The sequence below is a fragment of the Pituophis catenifer genome, unplaced genomic scaffold, assembly GCF_029215685.1.
Source record: "Pituophis catenifer annectens isolate HBS135680 unplaced genomic scaffold, rPitCat1.0.hap2 SCAF_1, whole genome shotgun sequence".
In the NCBI taxonomy this organism is placed as follows: Eukaryota; Metazoa; Chordata; class Lepidosauria; order Squamata; family Colubridae; genus Pituophis; species Pituophis catenifer.
In genome coordinates this window covers 22,875,778-22,891,976 of record NW_027256881.1, presented here as the reverse complement: position 1 = coordinate 22,891,976, position 16,199 = coordinate 22,875,778, and the positions used below count along the sequence as shown (strand labels likewise).

The window sequence follows — 16,199 nt, the reverse complement described above, 5'->3', positions numbered from 1 at the left end:
GCAGGGCTCCTGCCCCTTGCTTAGCCACCCGCCCCCTTTAGGGATGCAATTTGGGTGTGGCAGGTGGAGCGGGCGAGAAGCGGGATGCACATCTCGCCTTTCAAGCTCCATGGCATTCCTTGCTGTTGTGTCCAGGGAAACACATTGTAAAAAAAACCCCTCCTCACGAGTTCAATCAAACTTCTCGCCAAATTACCATTACTGGTTCGCGTAAACCGGTGCAAACCAGTAGAAACCCACCAGTCTGGAATGCACCCTCTCCCTATGACATTCCATTGTAAGTGTTCTTATTTTAAAGTGCATTATATTTTCAAAACAAACTGTGGAGTAGGGAGGAGGGAATGAAAAGTGATCAAGTAATTTTAATTGATGTTTATATTATTGTCTAATATTTCTTTCTACAGAACTGATTTTTCCCTAGGCTAAAAATGCCTCTTAAGAATTCCCTATATATTTCATCAACATATTCTTTTACCATGTAGCAGAAATTAAATATCACAGTCACTGGATTTGAAAAAACATAATAATTTACACTGATTGAACCCAGCTCCAATATTATTAATTTTTTTAAAAAATATGTTCATACTGATTTGCAAGCATTGAATGCATGTAAAAATATAAATGGTTATATTCACTAGAGGAAAAAGAATTTGTCTGCTACATATATCTCATAGCCAAATTGTGAGATTCTGAATTGTTTGAGGGGCTGGGAAAGATTAAGTGTAGAAATCAGGCCATTTTTTTTCTCCTCAATGTCTGCTGCTCTTATTTCCATGTTATTTTGTAACAAAAATAAAAATTACAATAAAACAAGCCATTTCACACTAAATTTTAATGGTATGATTTAAGGTGCTAGCTAGGCCAAATACCTAGCCAAATTTGGGAACTACCCATTCATGACTTATATTAATATGAGATTATTAGTTATCTTAAAAAGGTAAAGGTGAAGGATCCCCTCGCACATACGTGCTAGTCATTCCCGACTCTAGGGGGCAGTGCTCATCTCTGTTTCAAAGATGAAGAGCCAGCACCATCCAAAGATGTCTCCATGGTCATGTGGCCGGCATGACTAAATGCCAAAGGCACACGGAACACTGTTACCTTCCCACCAAAGGTGGTCCCTATTTTTCTACTTGCATTTTTTACGTGCTTTCGAACTGCTAGGTTGGCAGAAGCTGGGACAAGTAACGGGAGCTCACCCCGTTATGCGGCACTAGGGATTTGAACTGCTGAACTGCCGACCTGTCGATTGACAAGCTCAGCATTTTAGCCACTGAGATTATTTTAGGCTAAGCCAAACTGTTAAAACCAAAATGGTTTTGCTATTTTGGAAAGATCATGATTTTATTTTGTGAATTATTTTCAAATTGAAACTGAAAGTCTGATCTGACAGTATTAGGAAAAAAATCTGAAAATGGGAAGTATCAACTATGCCTGTGCCATTTTAATTTGGGGGAGTATTAAATTTAGGCTTGATACAAAACTAGTTCAAAACAATGGAACAGGTTTTGACTGGAAATTAACTTTGAGATTAATATGCAACACCTTTTTGTAATATCCAAGATGATATATCAGAGTCATGAATCCCCAAATGTGATTTCCAGTGAAAACCTGGTCTATGCAAGAAATGCAGATATCTTTATTTCAATCAACAAACATTCATATTTCAAAATAAATTAAATGACTTATTATAGATATAATTGCCTAGAATTCTGACTGTTTTGCAAAGTAACATGAAGTGACAATTATCAAGAGTCATCAAGTAAAATAAGGAAAAAGAGTGGGGGAAGTACAAAATGGGAGAAAATCAAATGTTAATTTTAGGTTTCATTTTACCTAAGGACTTTGAAAAATTCCCCACTATTTTTAATAAGCAGACTTTATTTTTATATCTGATGGAAAAAACAGCAGCAATATGAGATTCAGAGAGTTAACCCTACTGCACCAATATAGAGTCAGAATAAATAGGAAAAGGCATAGTAGTTATCCATGTTTGAAGGAAGAATACAAAACCTAGGCTGATTAAACACCAAACAGCATCCTGAGATGGAAATTAACGAGAAACATTCTTTAATAGTGAGTTTAGTTAAAAGACTGAGTATGAGTTGACAGTTTTAAAAAGAGACAAATTTATACTTGTTGCACATTTTAATTGTTATTTTGCCTCTTAAAAAATAAGTTTCCTCATTTATGCTTAGTTTGGAAATCCTAAATCAGAAATTAAATTGCTACATCAAGATCTTGCAACAAGCCAAGATAATCTTCATCTCTAATCAGAAAATTACCAACATTTGAAGTCTGCTGACAAACTCAATAAATTTGAGTTGAGCAATAAAATACTGCCACTCAACAGACTAAGTAACAACCATAATATGGTTTGTTTTTGGTTTCTGTTATATCACACAGCAGTCCTAACCATAATAGCCTGGCTTCAGACATAACATGGAGAATGGATTGTGTAGCCCACTTCGGATCTTAGATATCAGTATATAATGTCAGTAAAGCAGCTAACATTTCCCATTGCTCTGTACATGGTCAAAAGATAAGAAAATTCTAGACCCGAGGTCTTCAAACTTGGCAGCTTTAAGACTTGTGGACTTCAACTCCCAGAATTCTCCAGCCAGCTATACAGTCTGTTATAGACTGTAGATCAGGGGTGAAATGCTCCCAGTTCGGACTGGATCGCTGGATCCGGTAATAATGGAGGCGGGTGGTTCGGAGAACCGGTAACAAAAATCCCTGCCCCCCCTCCCCCCATGCCCAGCTGAGCCACACAATCATCAGAGGCTTTTTTTTAACTTTAAAAATGCTTTTAAAGGTTAAAAAAAAAAAGCCTCTGATGATCGCGCGGCTCATCTGGGATCCTCAAAGGTTTTTTAAAAGAAAAAAACCCTTTTTTTCTTTTAAATGCCTCTGATGATCCAAGCTGAGTTGCCTGATTGGCAGAGACTTTTTTTCTTTTAAATGCCTCTAACGATCAGGTAAGTCATCTTGGATCTTCAGAGGCATTTAAAAGAAAAAAAGGGTTTTTTTCTTTTAAATGCCTCTGACAATCCAAGCTGAGTTGCTTGATCGGCAGATGTATTTAAAAGAAAAAAAGTCTCTGCTGATCAGGCAACTCAGCTGGGATCCTCAGAGCCTTTTGAAAGCTTTTTTACAACCTCTTCGCTGAAGAGGTTGTAGAAAAAAGTTTTAAAAGTAAAAAAAAATTGGCCACTCCCACCGTCACATTAACCCCCCCAAGCCACACCCACAGAACCAGTAGTAACAAATTTTAGATTTCACCACTGCTGTAGATTTACATTCTAATAGACACAACAGAAAAATTATGAATGAAGTGCCAGAATCAATTCCTAGAGCATTACTAGAGGAAGATTCGGAGTGTGTCTGATCAAACATGAGGACAAGCCCACACAAGTAAGTCTTCAGGTTACAACTACCCCTTCAGCGATTCAACGAAGGTACTGTGTTTCCCTGAAAATAAGACCCTGTCTTATATTTTTTTGAACCTCGAAATAAGCGCTTGGCCTTATTTTCGGGGAGGTCTTATTATTTTGGGGTGGGTGGAGCAAGATGGGGCTCCTCTTGCCATCTTACCTGATTTCCAGCTCTGCATTTAAATATTTTCAGGTAGGGCTTATTTTTGGGGGGAGGCTTATTTCAGTGCATACGCTCAAAAGCCCGATTTGGCTTATTATCAGGCAGGGTGGATTTGATTTAAAACGAGTTGATTTAAATCACAATTTAAATCATGATTTAAATCACTAGTAAAAAGGCTTGATTTAAACCAACTCGATTTAAATCATAATTTTTAAAGAGCAACTGTCATCTCTGCTACTCCTTTGACCCACTGTTGACTCACCGATAGTCCCAGTGTTGCAGAATATACAGCCTCATGCTACATAACTAAGCTCCATTTCATGCTGAATAAACTAAATTATTTATGTATCTTAAATAGAAAACTATCTTACGATAGATTTTTACCCCAAGTTTTTTATTAAAATAAATTCGATAAAAATAAAAAAAACCCGATTTAAATAAAAAAAATCCGATTTAAATCAAAAAAATCTGATTTTTTTTTATTTTTTTTAAAAAATCATTGATTTTTATCCACCCTGTTATCGGGGGATGTCTTATTTTCAGGGAAACTGGGTACTGAATGAGGGAGCCTCATGACTGGTCCTCAAAGTTGCATCCATTGCAACATTTCTGCAATCACATAGTCAATTTGGTTGCTTAGTAACCAGCTTGTATTTTATGATGGTTGCAATATACCGTGCGATTCCCAATGTTCCCTGCCAGCTTCCCACAATCAAAGTAAATGGGGAAGCTGGCAGATGGGTGCAAATTGCACCCACCGCCTTTTCACTCACCCACCTGCCCTGTACTCCATTGTGCCTACTTATGATACTCGCCTGCAGGTGTCCCCCACTGGCTTGTTTGCCAGGGACTTCCACTTTTTCCCATATGAATTCATGTAAGATCCTTGCTTAATGGATGCAGTGATGTGGTCCTAAGGTTATAACAGCATGCATCAAATATAAACATATTATGACAATACTTCACCGTCTACACTAGCTGCCTGTTCATTTCCAGACTGGTTAGGACCAGGTTACCTGAAGGAATTCCTCATATATATATATATATAAACTGTGATGGGTGCTCACTTTAGTGTTATTTTTGCACCATGTGAAGACCTTCCATTTTCCCAGCTTTAAAACTAGTTTCTATTAAAAAAAAAAAAAGATATTGTTTGAGTCACTGCCTTGCTCCTGTATAGTCTGTATGGTATTTTCTTTCTACATTTTATTTGATATTATTGATATGGCTTATTTAAATTGAATTAATTTCTCTCATTATAAACTGTCCAGGAAGTTTCAGTAAATGCCTAGCTTAAAATTGTTAACATATATTTGTTTGTATGCACTCTCACAAACTGATACAATCCATAGTACTTTTTGCTAAAAGGATGCTTTAACTTTTGTTAAACATCTTTGATGCAGGTTTTTTTTTGTTTTTTTGTTTTTTTGCATTTCAATGGTCCATCCAGGCAGAGAAGGATTTTTTTCCTTGCTCATTCTACCAAGGATAAACCAGTAATATTTTGGCAGACAGCCTAGAAGAATGAAAAATCTGCAGATGAACCTTTAAACAGGGGAGTGTGGAAGAAGTGTTCATGTTTCTGGAGGTCTGCAAAATCATATTTAGGCTTATTCAATGCAAATTTGAAGGTTGATTTTAAAACTTTTTAAAACTAACTCATTCATGGACTGACAAATTAATATTTTCAGCAGCTCTTTACTGTTATCTAGTGATTAGCAATAGCAATTAGCGATTGCACTTAGACTTATATACCTTTACAGCACACTCTGGGCAATTTACAATGTCAGCATATAGCCCCCAACAATTTCCTTTGAAGCTGTTTCACTTCTTATCCAAGAAGCTTCTTCAGATCTGGCTGCTGGTGGGGAAAAAGCACATTTGGGGCAACCATGATCTGAATGACTGAGAAACTCCATAGACATCTTGGAGCTATAATAATCATAAGCTCTAAAGTGCAAATTACACTGTTATATTTTCATACAGTATTACTCATTCATTAATCATTAAGTTGTTATTTGGCATCATGTGTGAAACAAATTATGAGAATTCTTAAATTACAATTCACTGGTTAGTGTTAACAAATCAGGTAATTTATTCAATAAAGTTGATTAAAAAATATCAGAGCATACTGGAATATATGAAATCAGCCACTATATTCAATAGATGCCATGGCTCTTCAAAAATACTGTACTTTTCTCTATTCATCCACTAATCATGAACACAATAGATTCTCATTTACATAATTTTCTTCAATTCTTCACATTCTACTGAATGTCAGATTAGATATTTCCAAACGAAGATTGCCTCTGTTTCAACTCCCGCTCAATTTCTGCTCTTTTGACTGCTTTGCATTCTACCGCCATCCACCTGAGATGCCTCCAGTTGAACATCCCTGCTTTTTTCCTGCTACTGCTGACAAAGTGTGCCAGCTCAGGCTGATGCTAGCCCTTCAAAAGGCCAAAAGGGCAGAGATGGGGGAGGGAAGTGCCGGGGCAGAGGGGGGAGAGAAGATAGGAGGATAAGGGGAGTTGAAGCAGAAGCTATGGTCATAAATTTGGGTGGCCTGCCAATCACCCAAATTTTGATTATGTGATTGCAAGTGTATTACAACCGACGTAACCTCGAGAACTGGCCGTAACTACAATTTGTTTAGTGCCATCATGACTTTGAACAATTGCTGAATAAATGATTTTTAAGCAAAGACTACTTGTATAGGATTGTTCTTTTGCCTCATCTCCTTGCTAGATTCGCAAATCTTGCTAAATTCAAGTAGACTACTTTTTTTCCTCTGGAGATGCTCTTTTATTTTGAACTTTGAGGGAAGAATGCGATATAATTGATGATATGGTACTTCCAGAGGGGGTAGACATTTCCCATATTTATTAATTAAAAAGCAGGAAGTATCTCATTGTCAAAATGTTATCTTGCCATTAAATTCTAGCAGAATGATCTGGGCACAGCAGCCTTCACAGCAAACAGTGATATCATCACGCATACACCATGATTATGTACTCTCATCTCAACAGTGGATGTAAGTATGTAACTTGTGGCATTTATGTGATGACATTACATGAATCTTTCATCATTGCCTTCCACCCAGACAACAATGTCTAGGCATGCTCTACAGATTGCAAATGTGGGACATGAGATCTATAAACTTCTTGCCTCATTCTAACATATAATATTGTTTGATTTTACTTACCACACAATATATGGACCCAACCAGTGTGGTTTATTTGATAAATTATGGTCAGAACGCTTTGTGAACTCAGTTATTGATCTGCTATACCTGAAAGGGTTTGCATAAGCATATTTTCCTTATTTGACTTTAACCAAGACCATATTTGATCCAAAAATAAAACAAAACTTTAAAACTTGTGGTTATCAAGCATATTGGTTCAGGAAAACACTAACAAAGGTGATTCAGAATGAGTTTTTTATTTATTTATTTATTTATATGCCGCCCTTCTCCGGAGACTCAGGGCGGCTTACAATGTGCTCAGCAATAGCCTTCATCCTTTTGTATATTTATACAAAGTCAGCTTTGTATAAATTCCAGCATACAGTATTCCAGATCTACATATTCTCCTCACTGCTCCTTCTTTTCATGAGAGTGAAAATCACGACTTTAGACAAACCATTTCTGTACTACCTTCAAACTTAATAGAGTAATGATTTATTAAAAAACAAAACAAAAAAACCAAATGAATTTAGACTATGGTCATTTCAAATTAATACTAAGTGACTAATAAGAAATGAATAAAATGCTATCAGGAAAACAACCATTCAGATTTAGCAGATGTAAATACATACAATCTTTTCCATATAGCTAATGCTACAAATCTAGTGCTACAAATCCCACCAGCTTACTGGTACTTAGCTTGAAGAAATTCTACTAACAGAATAGTCATTTGCAGTCAACCCCTTTGCTAATCAAGGCAACAGATACTGCTTCTTCACAATTTTATTTATTTATAAAATTTATTGGCTGCCCATCTTACCACAGCGCAACTCTGGGTGGATTGTGCTAACATCCAATTTATCACAACTCTCAGCCTAGTTTTCTTGATAAATGTAGGTGGGGAAGGGATTGTCTCAAAATTGTTAAGTGCAATACTTAATAGTATTTGCAAAGGGTTATTTACCTACAATATCTAAAATAAAGCTCCAGTCATATACACTAACTACACTGTATTAGTAATGAGAAAAATCCCTGGTAGCTAAACCCAACAAGCCAGTTTATATCATAATTAAAATAACTGTTGAATAGCAGGCCATTTACATTATAAACATATAACACAACTCTTATTAGTTGTCATAGGAAAGCATTAAGTAAATTATGTAAAATAAACCTCCATACCCAAACCTTCCAGAAGTGTACCTATCATAACTCAAAATACATGGGTTGAAAATAACTTCTCTGGACTCCAATATAAAAGGTGTTATTTGATAATATAGTACAAAAGGGGAATCCTTGATTATGTACAATTTTGCTTTTGAAGTCCAACTTTCTGCTCTATCAGGGAACCTATGATGACTTGGATATTTTAGCACTGGAAGGTATTTATAGCAATCCTAGCTAGGATACAGAAACCATCTCCCTCCTCTCAGCATTTACTTTTCAAACAGGAGCAGGACCACAACTAAAAATAACACTGTCCCAAATCATTGGCAAGCTAAATGATGTGACAGAAACGTAATTTTGAAGATCCAATGTCACCCTGAAGTAAACTGTCAACCATTGTATCAAATTAATACATCTGAAAGATGTATTGAGAACTACAGCACTCCTAAAATTTCCCCAACTAAAACATTAGGAGACTGTTAAAACTTGCTAAAGGGCTTTCAAACATAGTAAAGTCCTAAAGTATCTGGGAATAAGAACAAAAAAGTATACTAATTAAGATCAGAATGAAAGATGATAAATGCTGATAATGGGTCATGATTTACTATACAGGCCCAGCTAGAGCTGGGGCAGAATGCAGCAATGTGCACAGTTCTGGGGGTCCCTAGGATGGCACATATAACAGTGCTGTTGCTTCCAAGTCCAATTCAAGGTGCTAGGTATTACCTTTAAAGTTCTTTATGGCATGGGTCCAGGGTATCTGAGGAGCTAACTCACCTCAAAGGGATTAATGCACTGCACTTGTGACAGTGGAAAAGGCCTATTACAAACCCTAAGAATTTCGGTGGGTGGAGTCAAGGCCTTTTCTGCTGTGGCCCCAACCCTGTGGAACACTTGATCAATGGCGGTGAGAAGTGCACCCACTCTTTTGGCCTTCTGGAAGGGCATTAAAACTTGGCATTGTTGGTTTGCTTGAGGCACCAAAGGGGCTGCTCATTGCTGGAGGTGGTTGACGACCTCATCTTCGTAACGTCCATCCCTTGGTTCCTGTTTTTTATAATTTTAATCTTTTTAATTTGCATAGTTTTACAATTTTAAGTGTTTTCTATTTTTCTTTTTGTGGTCTGTAAGACACCTAGAGTTGCTTTACTGGGGAGATAATGAGATATAATTTAATAAATTATATAAGGAGCCTGAGTGGCGTAGGAGGCTAATGCCTCCTAAGGCAGCATTTAACATCCAGCTGCCTGCAATTACTGGGAGTTCAATTCTCACCAGGCTCAAGGTCGACTCAGCCTTCCATCCTTTCTAAGGTGGGTAAAATGAGGACCCGGTTTGTGGGGGCAATAAGATGACTTTGTATAAAATATACAAAAGTATGAAGGCTATTGCTTAACGCATTGTAAGCCGCCCTGAGTCTCCGGAGAAGGGCGGCATATAAAAATAAATAAATAAAAATAAATAAATAAATAAAATAAATAAGCTGACAAATACCCAAAACTAGACTGGAACTTTTATTAAATGATGTTTAACAAGACAGTAAAGGCAGGTGGGAGATTCCCTGTGTTAATAATAAGAGTTTGTATTTATTTATTAAATATATAAGAGCATTCAATTCAATAGCTTTGGACAAAATACAATCAACATAATTTAAAAAGATACTGGTAAAAAAACTACAGACATTCTGAAGAAGCAAAAAATATTCTAAAACATCACAGCACATAGGATCTGCCAGTCAGTCTAACGTAAGGCCTGTGGGAAAAAGTTTCAAGGGCCCTTTTAAACACATTCAGGTAGAGGTTAGACCAGGGTTACTGGTCAGTATCGATATCCCCAGGTCGATGAGACTATCCAAAAAGTCAATAGATGTCTGGGGATCAGAAAGTGGTTGATAAATAATAGATGGTTGATGGGGTTCAATTAATCTGTGAGATCTCTGTAAAGTTGCACACCAGTTCCTAGTCCTGAAGATGAGGTGGTTAGAAGCAACACAATTTTGATTGGTCAGTCAGCAGTGGAAACAGCCTTGAGTTGTCCCTGTTATGTTGTTTTAGGATTGATGAACAATCTGAAACTTCACTGAGTTAATGATCTGAAGAATTTGGGGACTCCTGTGCTAGACAAAGGAAATACTAAAGAGCAGAGGCTGTTATAAAGAACACACATTATAGATCCTTAGCATGACACTACAAGTACAAGACTGGAATTTCCATCCCTAAGTGATGTAGTCACAAAGCACAATGTTAGGTGACTGCATCGCTTAGTGACAGCAATTCCTGCAGTACATTTTGCCATTGTTAAGAGAAGATGATGGGTTGTTAAGTAAACAGTTTGCAACATCCTGCTGGCTTCCAACAACCAAAGTCAGTCGGAAGATTGGCAGGAAATTTTAAATCCCAGGTGGCTCACAAGCGAGCCTGAAGGCAGGTAAATGGCTGATGCCAGGAGGGAAAAGATGCACAAGTATCAGAAAAGGTGTGGCATAAGTATGGCAGGAGTTGGGATAATTGCTGCCAGATGAGAGAGGAACATTTATTTATTTATTTGATTTATATGCCGCCCTTTTCCGGAGACTCAGGGTGGCTTACAATGCATTAAGCAATAGCCTTCACACTTTTGTATATACCTGCTTAGTAGGGCTTTCGCCCCCCCCCAAGCGGTGTTCTTTTTTATACAAAGTCATCTTATTGCCCCCACAAACCGGGTCTTCATTTTACCTACCTCAAAAGGATGGAAGGCTGAGTCAACCTTGAGCCTGGTGAGATTTGAACTTGCAGTAATTGCAGGCAGCTGGTGTTACTTAACAGTGCTTTAGTCTGCTGCGCCACCAAGGCTCTATTAGGGTGCATGAGTGGTGGGGAGACACAGTGTGAATACAGTGGGGTTTGGGGTGGCAGCTGTCATGTGGGGGAAGATGTGCAAATGGCCAGGGAGGTCTGACGCAAGCACAGTGAGGCCTGAGGAGTGTGCACAAACAGGGGAGACTTAACCGAGCAGCTTGTGACCTTCCCTGCTAGCTTCTCTATTGACTTTGCTTGTGTGAAGCCAGCAAGGAAGGTTGCAAATCATAATCCTGTGTTCACAGGACACTACAATGTTGCAAGTACAAGCTGGTTGGCAAGCATCAAAATCACTAACACAAGAACTTTGCAACAGATGGAAGTTTGAGAACCAGCTGCAGTCACCACTCTTTCAGTGCCAGCATAACTTTAGACGGTCACTGAATGAGTGGTCATTAATTGAGGACTATCTGTATCATGCTGCAAAAGTCAGAGATGGAATGTTTTTAAACAACTATTCCAATGTTAGTAAATAAACCTGATATTATTAACCTTTATGCCAAGGGTGTCAAACTCGATTCCATTGAGGGCCGCATCAGGGTTGTGTTTGACCTTGGGAGGGCCAGGTGTGGGGAGCGTGGCTAGGGGGCATGGCCAGCTCGACATCGCTCATGTTGGAGGTGCCTGTGGTGGCCCGTGTACTCTGCCAGCAAAAGCGGGTCCCCGAGCTCTGTTTTCGCCTGTGACAGCCTCCTGCTCTGCCAGCGAATATGGAGCTTGTGAGTGGAAATGGAGCTCCGTTTTTGTTGGCAGAGGCACTGCGGGCCAGTCTTTTGCTGTTTCCAGGGCAGCCCCATGGGCCAGATCTAAGCATTCCACGGGCTGCATCCGGCCCACAGGCCTTGAGTTTGAGACCCCTGCTTTATGCCATCGAAAGAAAAGGCATAAAACTTCTATTTTTAATGAACAAGAGGGAATACTATGCAACTGATAACCACATACAGATAGATCTTGACTTATGACTATAATTGAGCCCTTACGATTGTAAGTTGTCCCAGTCATTAAGTGGGTCACTATGTGACCATGCCTGTTTTTACTATGTTTTTTGTGGCAGTCACAATGAACCCGTTTTAGGAAAAGAGTGTTTCAAATGAATTTGCTTAATGACTGATTCACTATAAAAATGGTTAAAAAAAATAAATCAGGTGCTTGATGTACAATGGCAATAATTTACGATTAAAATTCCAGTCTGAATTGTGGTTTTAAGTCAAGGACTACCTATAAGTAGTAAATTTAAATTTTAAACTAGAAAGATAAATATTAGAGGTTACATTTAATGTCTAAAACAATCAAGTTCTGTCTGTATAGCAGAAATCAGTTGTAAAATATCTATGTTAACTCTAAAAAACAAACTGCCAACTTTTATGCATCTCATTAAGGAATTTTTTTTTTCCAGTGAAAGCTTTTGGTAATAAATCTATTAGATCAAAAGCCACTACATATTACATTATTTAAATTTACATCTAAATTAACAGAAACATGCATATTATAATCAAGATGCAATTACCTTCAGTAATTGAAGTAATTTTACATATCAGTGTATATAATACGTGGATTGACTCTAAAATGGCTTCTCCTTAGAACTTTGAAAAACATCCTAAACCTATAGATTTTCTTACAGAACAAACAATTCCATTCAAACTTGAGGAAATTAACATTAACTTCTGCCACTAATAAAAGTAAAGTCTTTCCTCAGTCAACTCTTGCAGAAAAGAAATCTATCTCAATGAAAATTATATATGAGTCACTAATAAATATGGTTATTTGCCATTCTACATACTGTTTTTCAATGTTAATGTCTAGCCGTGAACTTAAGTGAGAATAGCTAAGATGATGCTCCAGGAGTATTTATAATTAAAAACACTATGCATAAAGCAGTTTTTGACCTAGTCTATATAAATGTCCTACAATAAAGTTATATGAAACTTTGGATTCAAAAGCAAAAAATCCTTAAGAGCAAGTATGGACACAAACTGTGTGTACTATGTAACTCTGTGAACCAAAGATGTCTTTTCTTGGGTCTAACTGCAATCAATCTGCATGTAATCATAAGAAAAGGCATGGCTGTTTTAAGGAGCTACAGGTAGGTGCTATATTCATGCTGTAAACAAATTCAAAAGCCCCTTTTTGCCTTTGAATTGGAAGAGCTGCACAGTCCTACAATGTTTACTTTCATATTCAGCTGAAAGTCCCCAGCACTAATAGCACTATGATAAACTGCAGCAGTGACTAGCAAATGATACCACCAACCTACACTTGTAATTTGAGATCTTTGGAATATTTTGCTAGATTAAAGTATACAAAGCAAAACACAATGAATAATATTAATAGGTTTGATTCAATTGAATTCCTTTTAGGAATCTGAAGTATCTATATAGAGGTTTCTGCATCCTCAGCATTAACAGAGATATGTAGTAAAGCTGGAGAATACAGCTTTCATTCAAAACTCACGATTTAATCTTACAGACTGGTTAAAGAATCTGTCTGTCACAATATTTTTTTAAAAAATTGGGGGTTTTCATAAACCAATGATCTATTTCCAGACATGAGAACTTTTAGAACTTTCAAAGAACAGCCATTGAAGTCCAGCACTGAAATAAAACAAAAATTGCTTCACATATTTCTAGATTCCCAGAAATCACTACCATCTCTTTCATAGAGGAACTTCTTTCTTCCAAACATCAGAAACTGACAGTAGGACAACAGCCATTTATCTGTATTACATGGATTAACTAGCTGTTCATTTGGGACATAGAGTAGCAGTAAATATGAACAAAGAAATCAGGCACAAAGGACGATATATATTTAAGAAAACTAGTATGAACAAGCAGTATCAACACTAGGGGGTGTGGGAGAAATAGAAAACCTTGGATGATGTTGAGGTCACTCCCAGGAATGAATGTGGCATTGGTTAGGTACAGTGGTATAAAACCATACTCCACTAACAACATGAAAGAAATGGGGAGTATGCCGTAACATTGATGTTAGAAGAAGGGCCAAAGGATTCTGCTGATCACTGTGCTAGTTAGCATAATGTATTAAAAACATTTTTGCTTTCCTTTTCAAAAGGCCAAGGCTATTTGAATAAGCACTGCCCACTGTGCAGCTGGAATGACAGCTAAACCCCCCCTTTTTTTTTCTTATGGAAGGCAGAGATTGCAAAATATCAACCCAATATAGAAGTAAAAAGAAAACTCATCAAGTCAGCAGCTACATTACCAAGAATCAAAGATTATTCCAGAATGGATTGTAGGCTGAAAAATAGGTGAAAGGTGGATAATCCTACATTCAAAAACTGAAAAGTATAATGAGACAGAGAACAGGAACAAAGGATGCCTAGACAAGATATTTGGGGTGGGGTTACCTCATAAAATTAACTTCCTCAATCTTAACAACCCCAAAATCACATCATCTTTTTGCCCTTATCGGCATTGGAAGAATAATTTTTGGGGCGGGGGTGTGGGGAGGGGGGGGACAGAAATGGACATTTCTACAGGCGCGCCTTCATCGCCACAGGAGAAAGAAAAAACGAAAGAATGGAGGAGAAAATACAAATATTACATAGGAAGAGCACAAAAAAAAAAAAAGAGGCTCTCTGGAGGAAAGTCGGGGCATTTATATATAAAAAAATAAAATAAAAAAAAAGCCGCGGGCGCAATACTTGGCACTCCCAACTCTCGCTCACCGATGGTGGAGATGAAGGTGGTGTTAAAAGCATCATCGGAGAACCGGAAAAGCACGCAGGTCTTGCCAACGCCCGAGTCGCCGATCAGCAGCAGCTTGAAGAGCAGGTCGTAGGTTTTCTTCGCCATGGGGGCCCCCCCGCGCCGCGCGCCACTTCCTCGCCAGGCTCTGCCTCAGCAGGCGCCGCCGCCGCCGCCGCCTTGGGCCCTCCGAGACCCCTCCGTACTACAACGCACAAGGCCGGGCTCCGCGGCGGTGGCGAAGGAGGAGGCGGCAAGCTGAGGGAGGGAAGGGGAGGCACAAAATGGCTGCCTTGGTGACAGCGGGCCGGGCAAGGCAGGCAGCAGCTGTAAGGGACTCGGTTCCCGGGCAGAACTACCTCACGGGTGAACAGCGACGGCGGCGCTCGACTTCATGCCCCTCGGTTCCCTCTTCAGGCGACAGCTTCTCGGTTTCCTTAGTCAATCACGCTCCGGACGGGAGCAGGCCGAACGCACGCACAGCCGGGCCGAGGGACTCAGTGGACGGGTGGGGCGGGGTTACGCTCACGCAAAGGATGAGGAAGGGCGCGGGAGCGCGCACGCTGATTTGGCGGCCGCTCCCTTTCTTGCAGACAAGAAGTTGCTCCCTGACGTCAAAGGATGTGAACGGACCGCGGGCCAACCCTCCCGCATGCGCAGCTGAATTTGGCGAGTTGCTACACACCACAGGAGGCCGTTCTGCGCCTGCGCGAGTCCGGACTGCTGCTCCACGCACGAAGGTGCGACGTCCCCAATCGTCGTACAGCGACGTGACGCAAAATGGCCAGGGAAATTCGCGGAGCTTTAGAAAAAAAGGAAGGGTTTTTTTTTTGTCGTTGTTGTTTGTTGTTGCGCTCCCAAAATGAAGGTTTCGAGGAGGGCGGGATTTGGACGCTTGTAACTCTTCCCTCGTCCATGATTGGTGGAAGAGTGGATCGGAAAGGCGGGGTCATAACGTTGAATGGGAGCGGTTCGGTATGGCGCGTGCGCAGAGAGCAAGATTGTGACATGTGCGATCCATGTCCTGCCCTTCTCCCTCCCCCCCTTCTTTGGCTCAGGTAGTGCTTAGAATTTGAGAAGACTCTTAACCTGACCTGAGTTTAAGGAATGACTTGCATTTTTCCTCAGTAGGTTTCCACTTTAGTCTGCCTGGGCTTGCCCCTCCTGCAAAGCCACACGTTATTCAAGTTTACTTATTTCATGTTTATATTGACAACTCCAAACTATATGCACTCTGGGGCACACAATACTTCAAAGTGTAAAAGTCTGTAGAGATTCTCAGTCATGGGTTGTCCCAAAGATGGTTTTTCAGGAGGCAACTGGACTTTCTCGTTTTTCTTTTGAAGACGTTTAACTTCTCATCCAAGAAACTTCTTCAGCTCTGACAGGATAGTGGGGAATGGAAGGATTTATAAAGGATGCAAATGACCTGTCTGCAAGGAATATAAACCCTTCCATTCCCCACTATCCTGTCAGATCTGAAGAAGCTTCTTGGATGAGAAGCGAAATATCTTCAAAAGAAAAACAAGAAAGTCAAGTTGCCTTCTGAAAAACCACCTTTGGGACTGTAGGAAGTTAGCACCCACCCCTTTCCTAGAAGAATGAAATATTTTAGGAAATATTAAAAAGGCAGAATATTATGTTTCCCTGGTTGAAAAATGGAGAAACATGTTTTAAAGACAGCAGCTCCCACCTTCCTGTCTCCCC

General features: G+C 39.2%; 1 protein-coding gene across 1 annotated transcript in view; it reads right to left on the bottom strand.

The window, feature by feature from the left end:
- The window catches only part of RAB10 (RAB10, member RAS oncogene family), a 34,308-nt gene extending 19,162 nt beyond the window's left edge, over positions 1-15,146 (bottom strand). The window contains exon 1 of the mRNA XM_070932176.1: positions 14,474-15,146. Within this exon, the coding sequence (XP_070788277.1) occupies positions 14,474-14,600 (127 nt within the window). The 5' untranslated portion in view covers positions 14,601-15,146. The remainder of the gene's footprint in view (positions 1-14,473) is intronic.
- Positions 15,147-16,199: the final 1,053 nt, after the last annotated feature.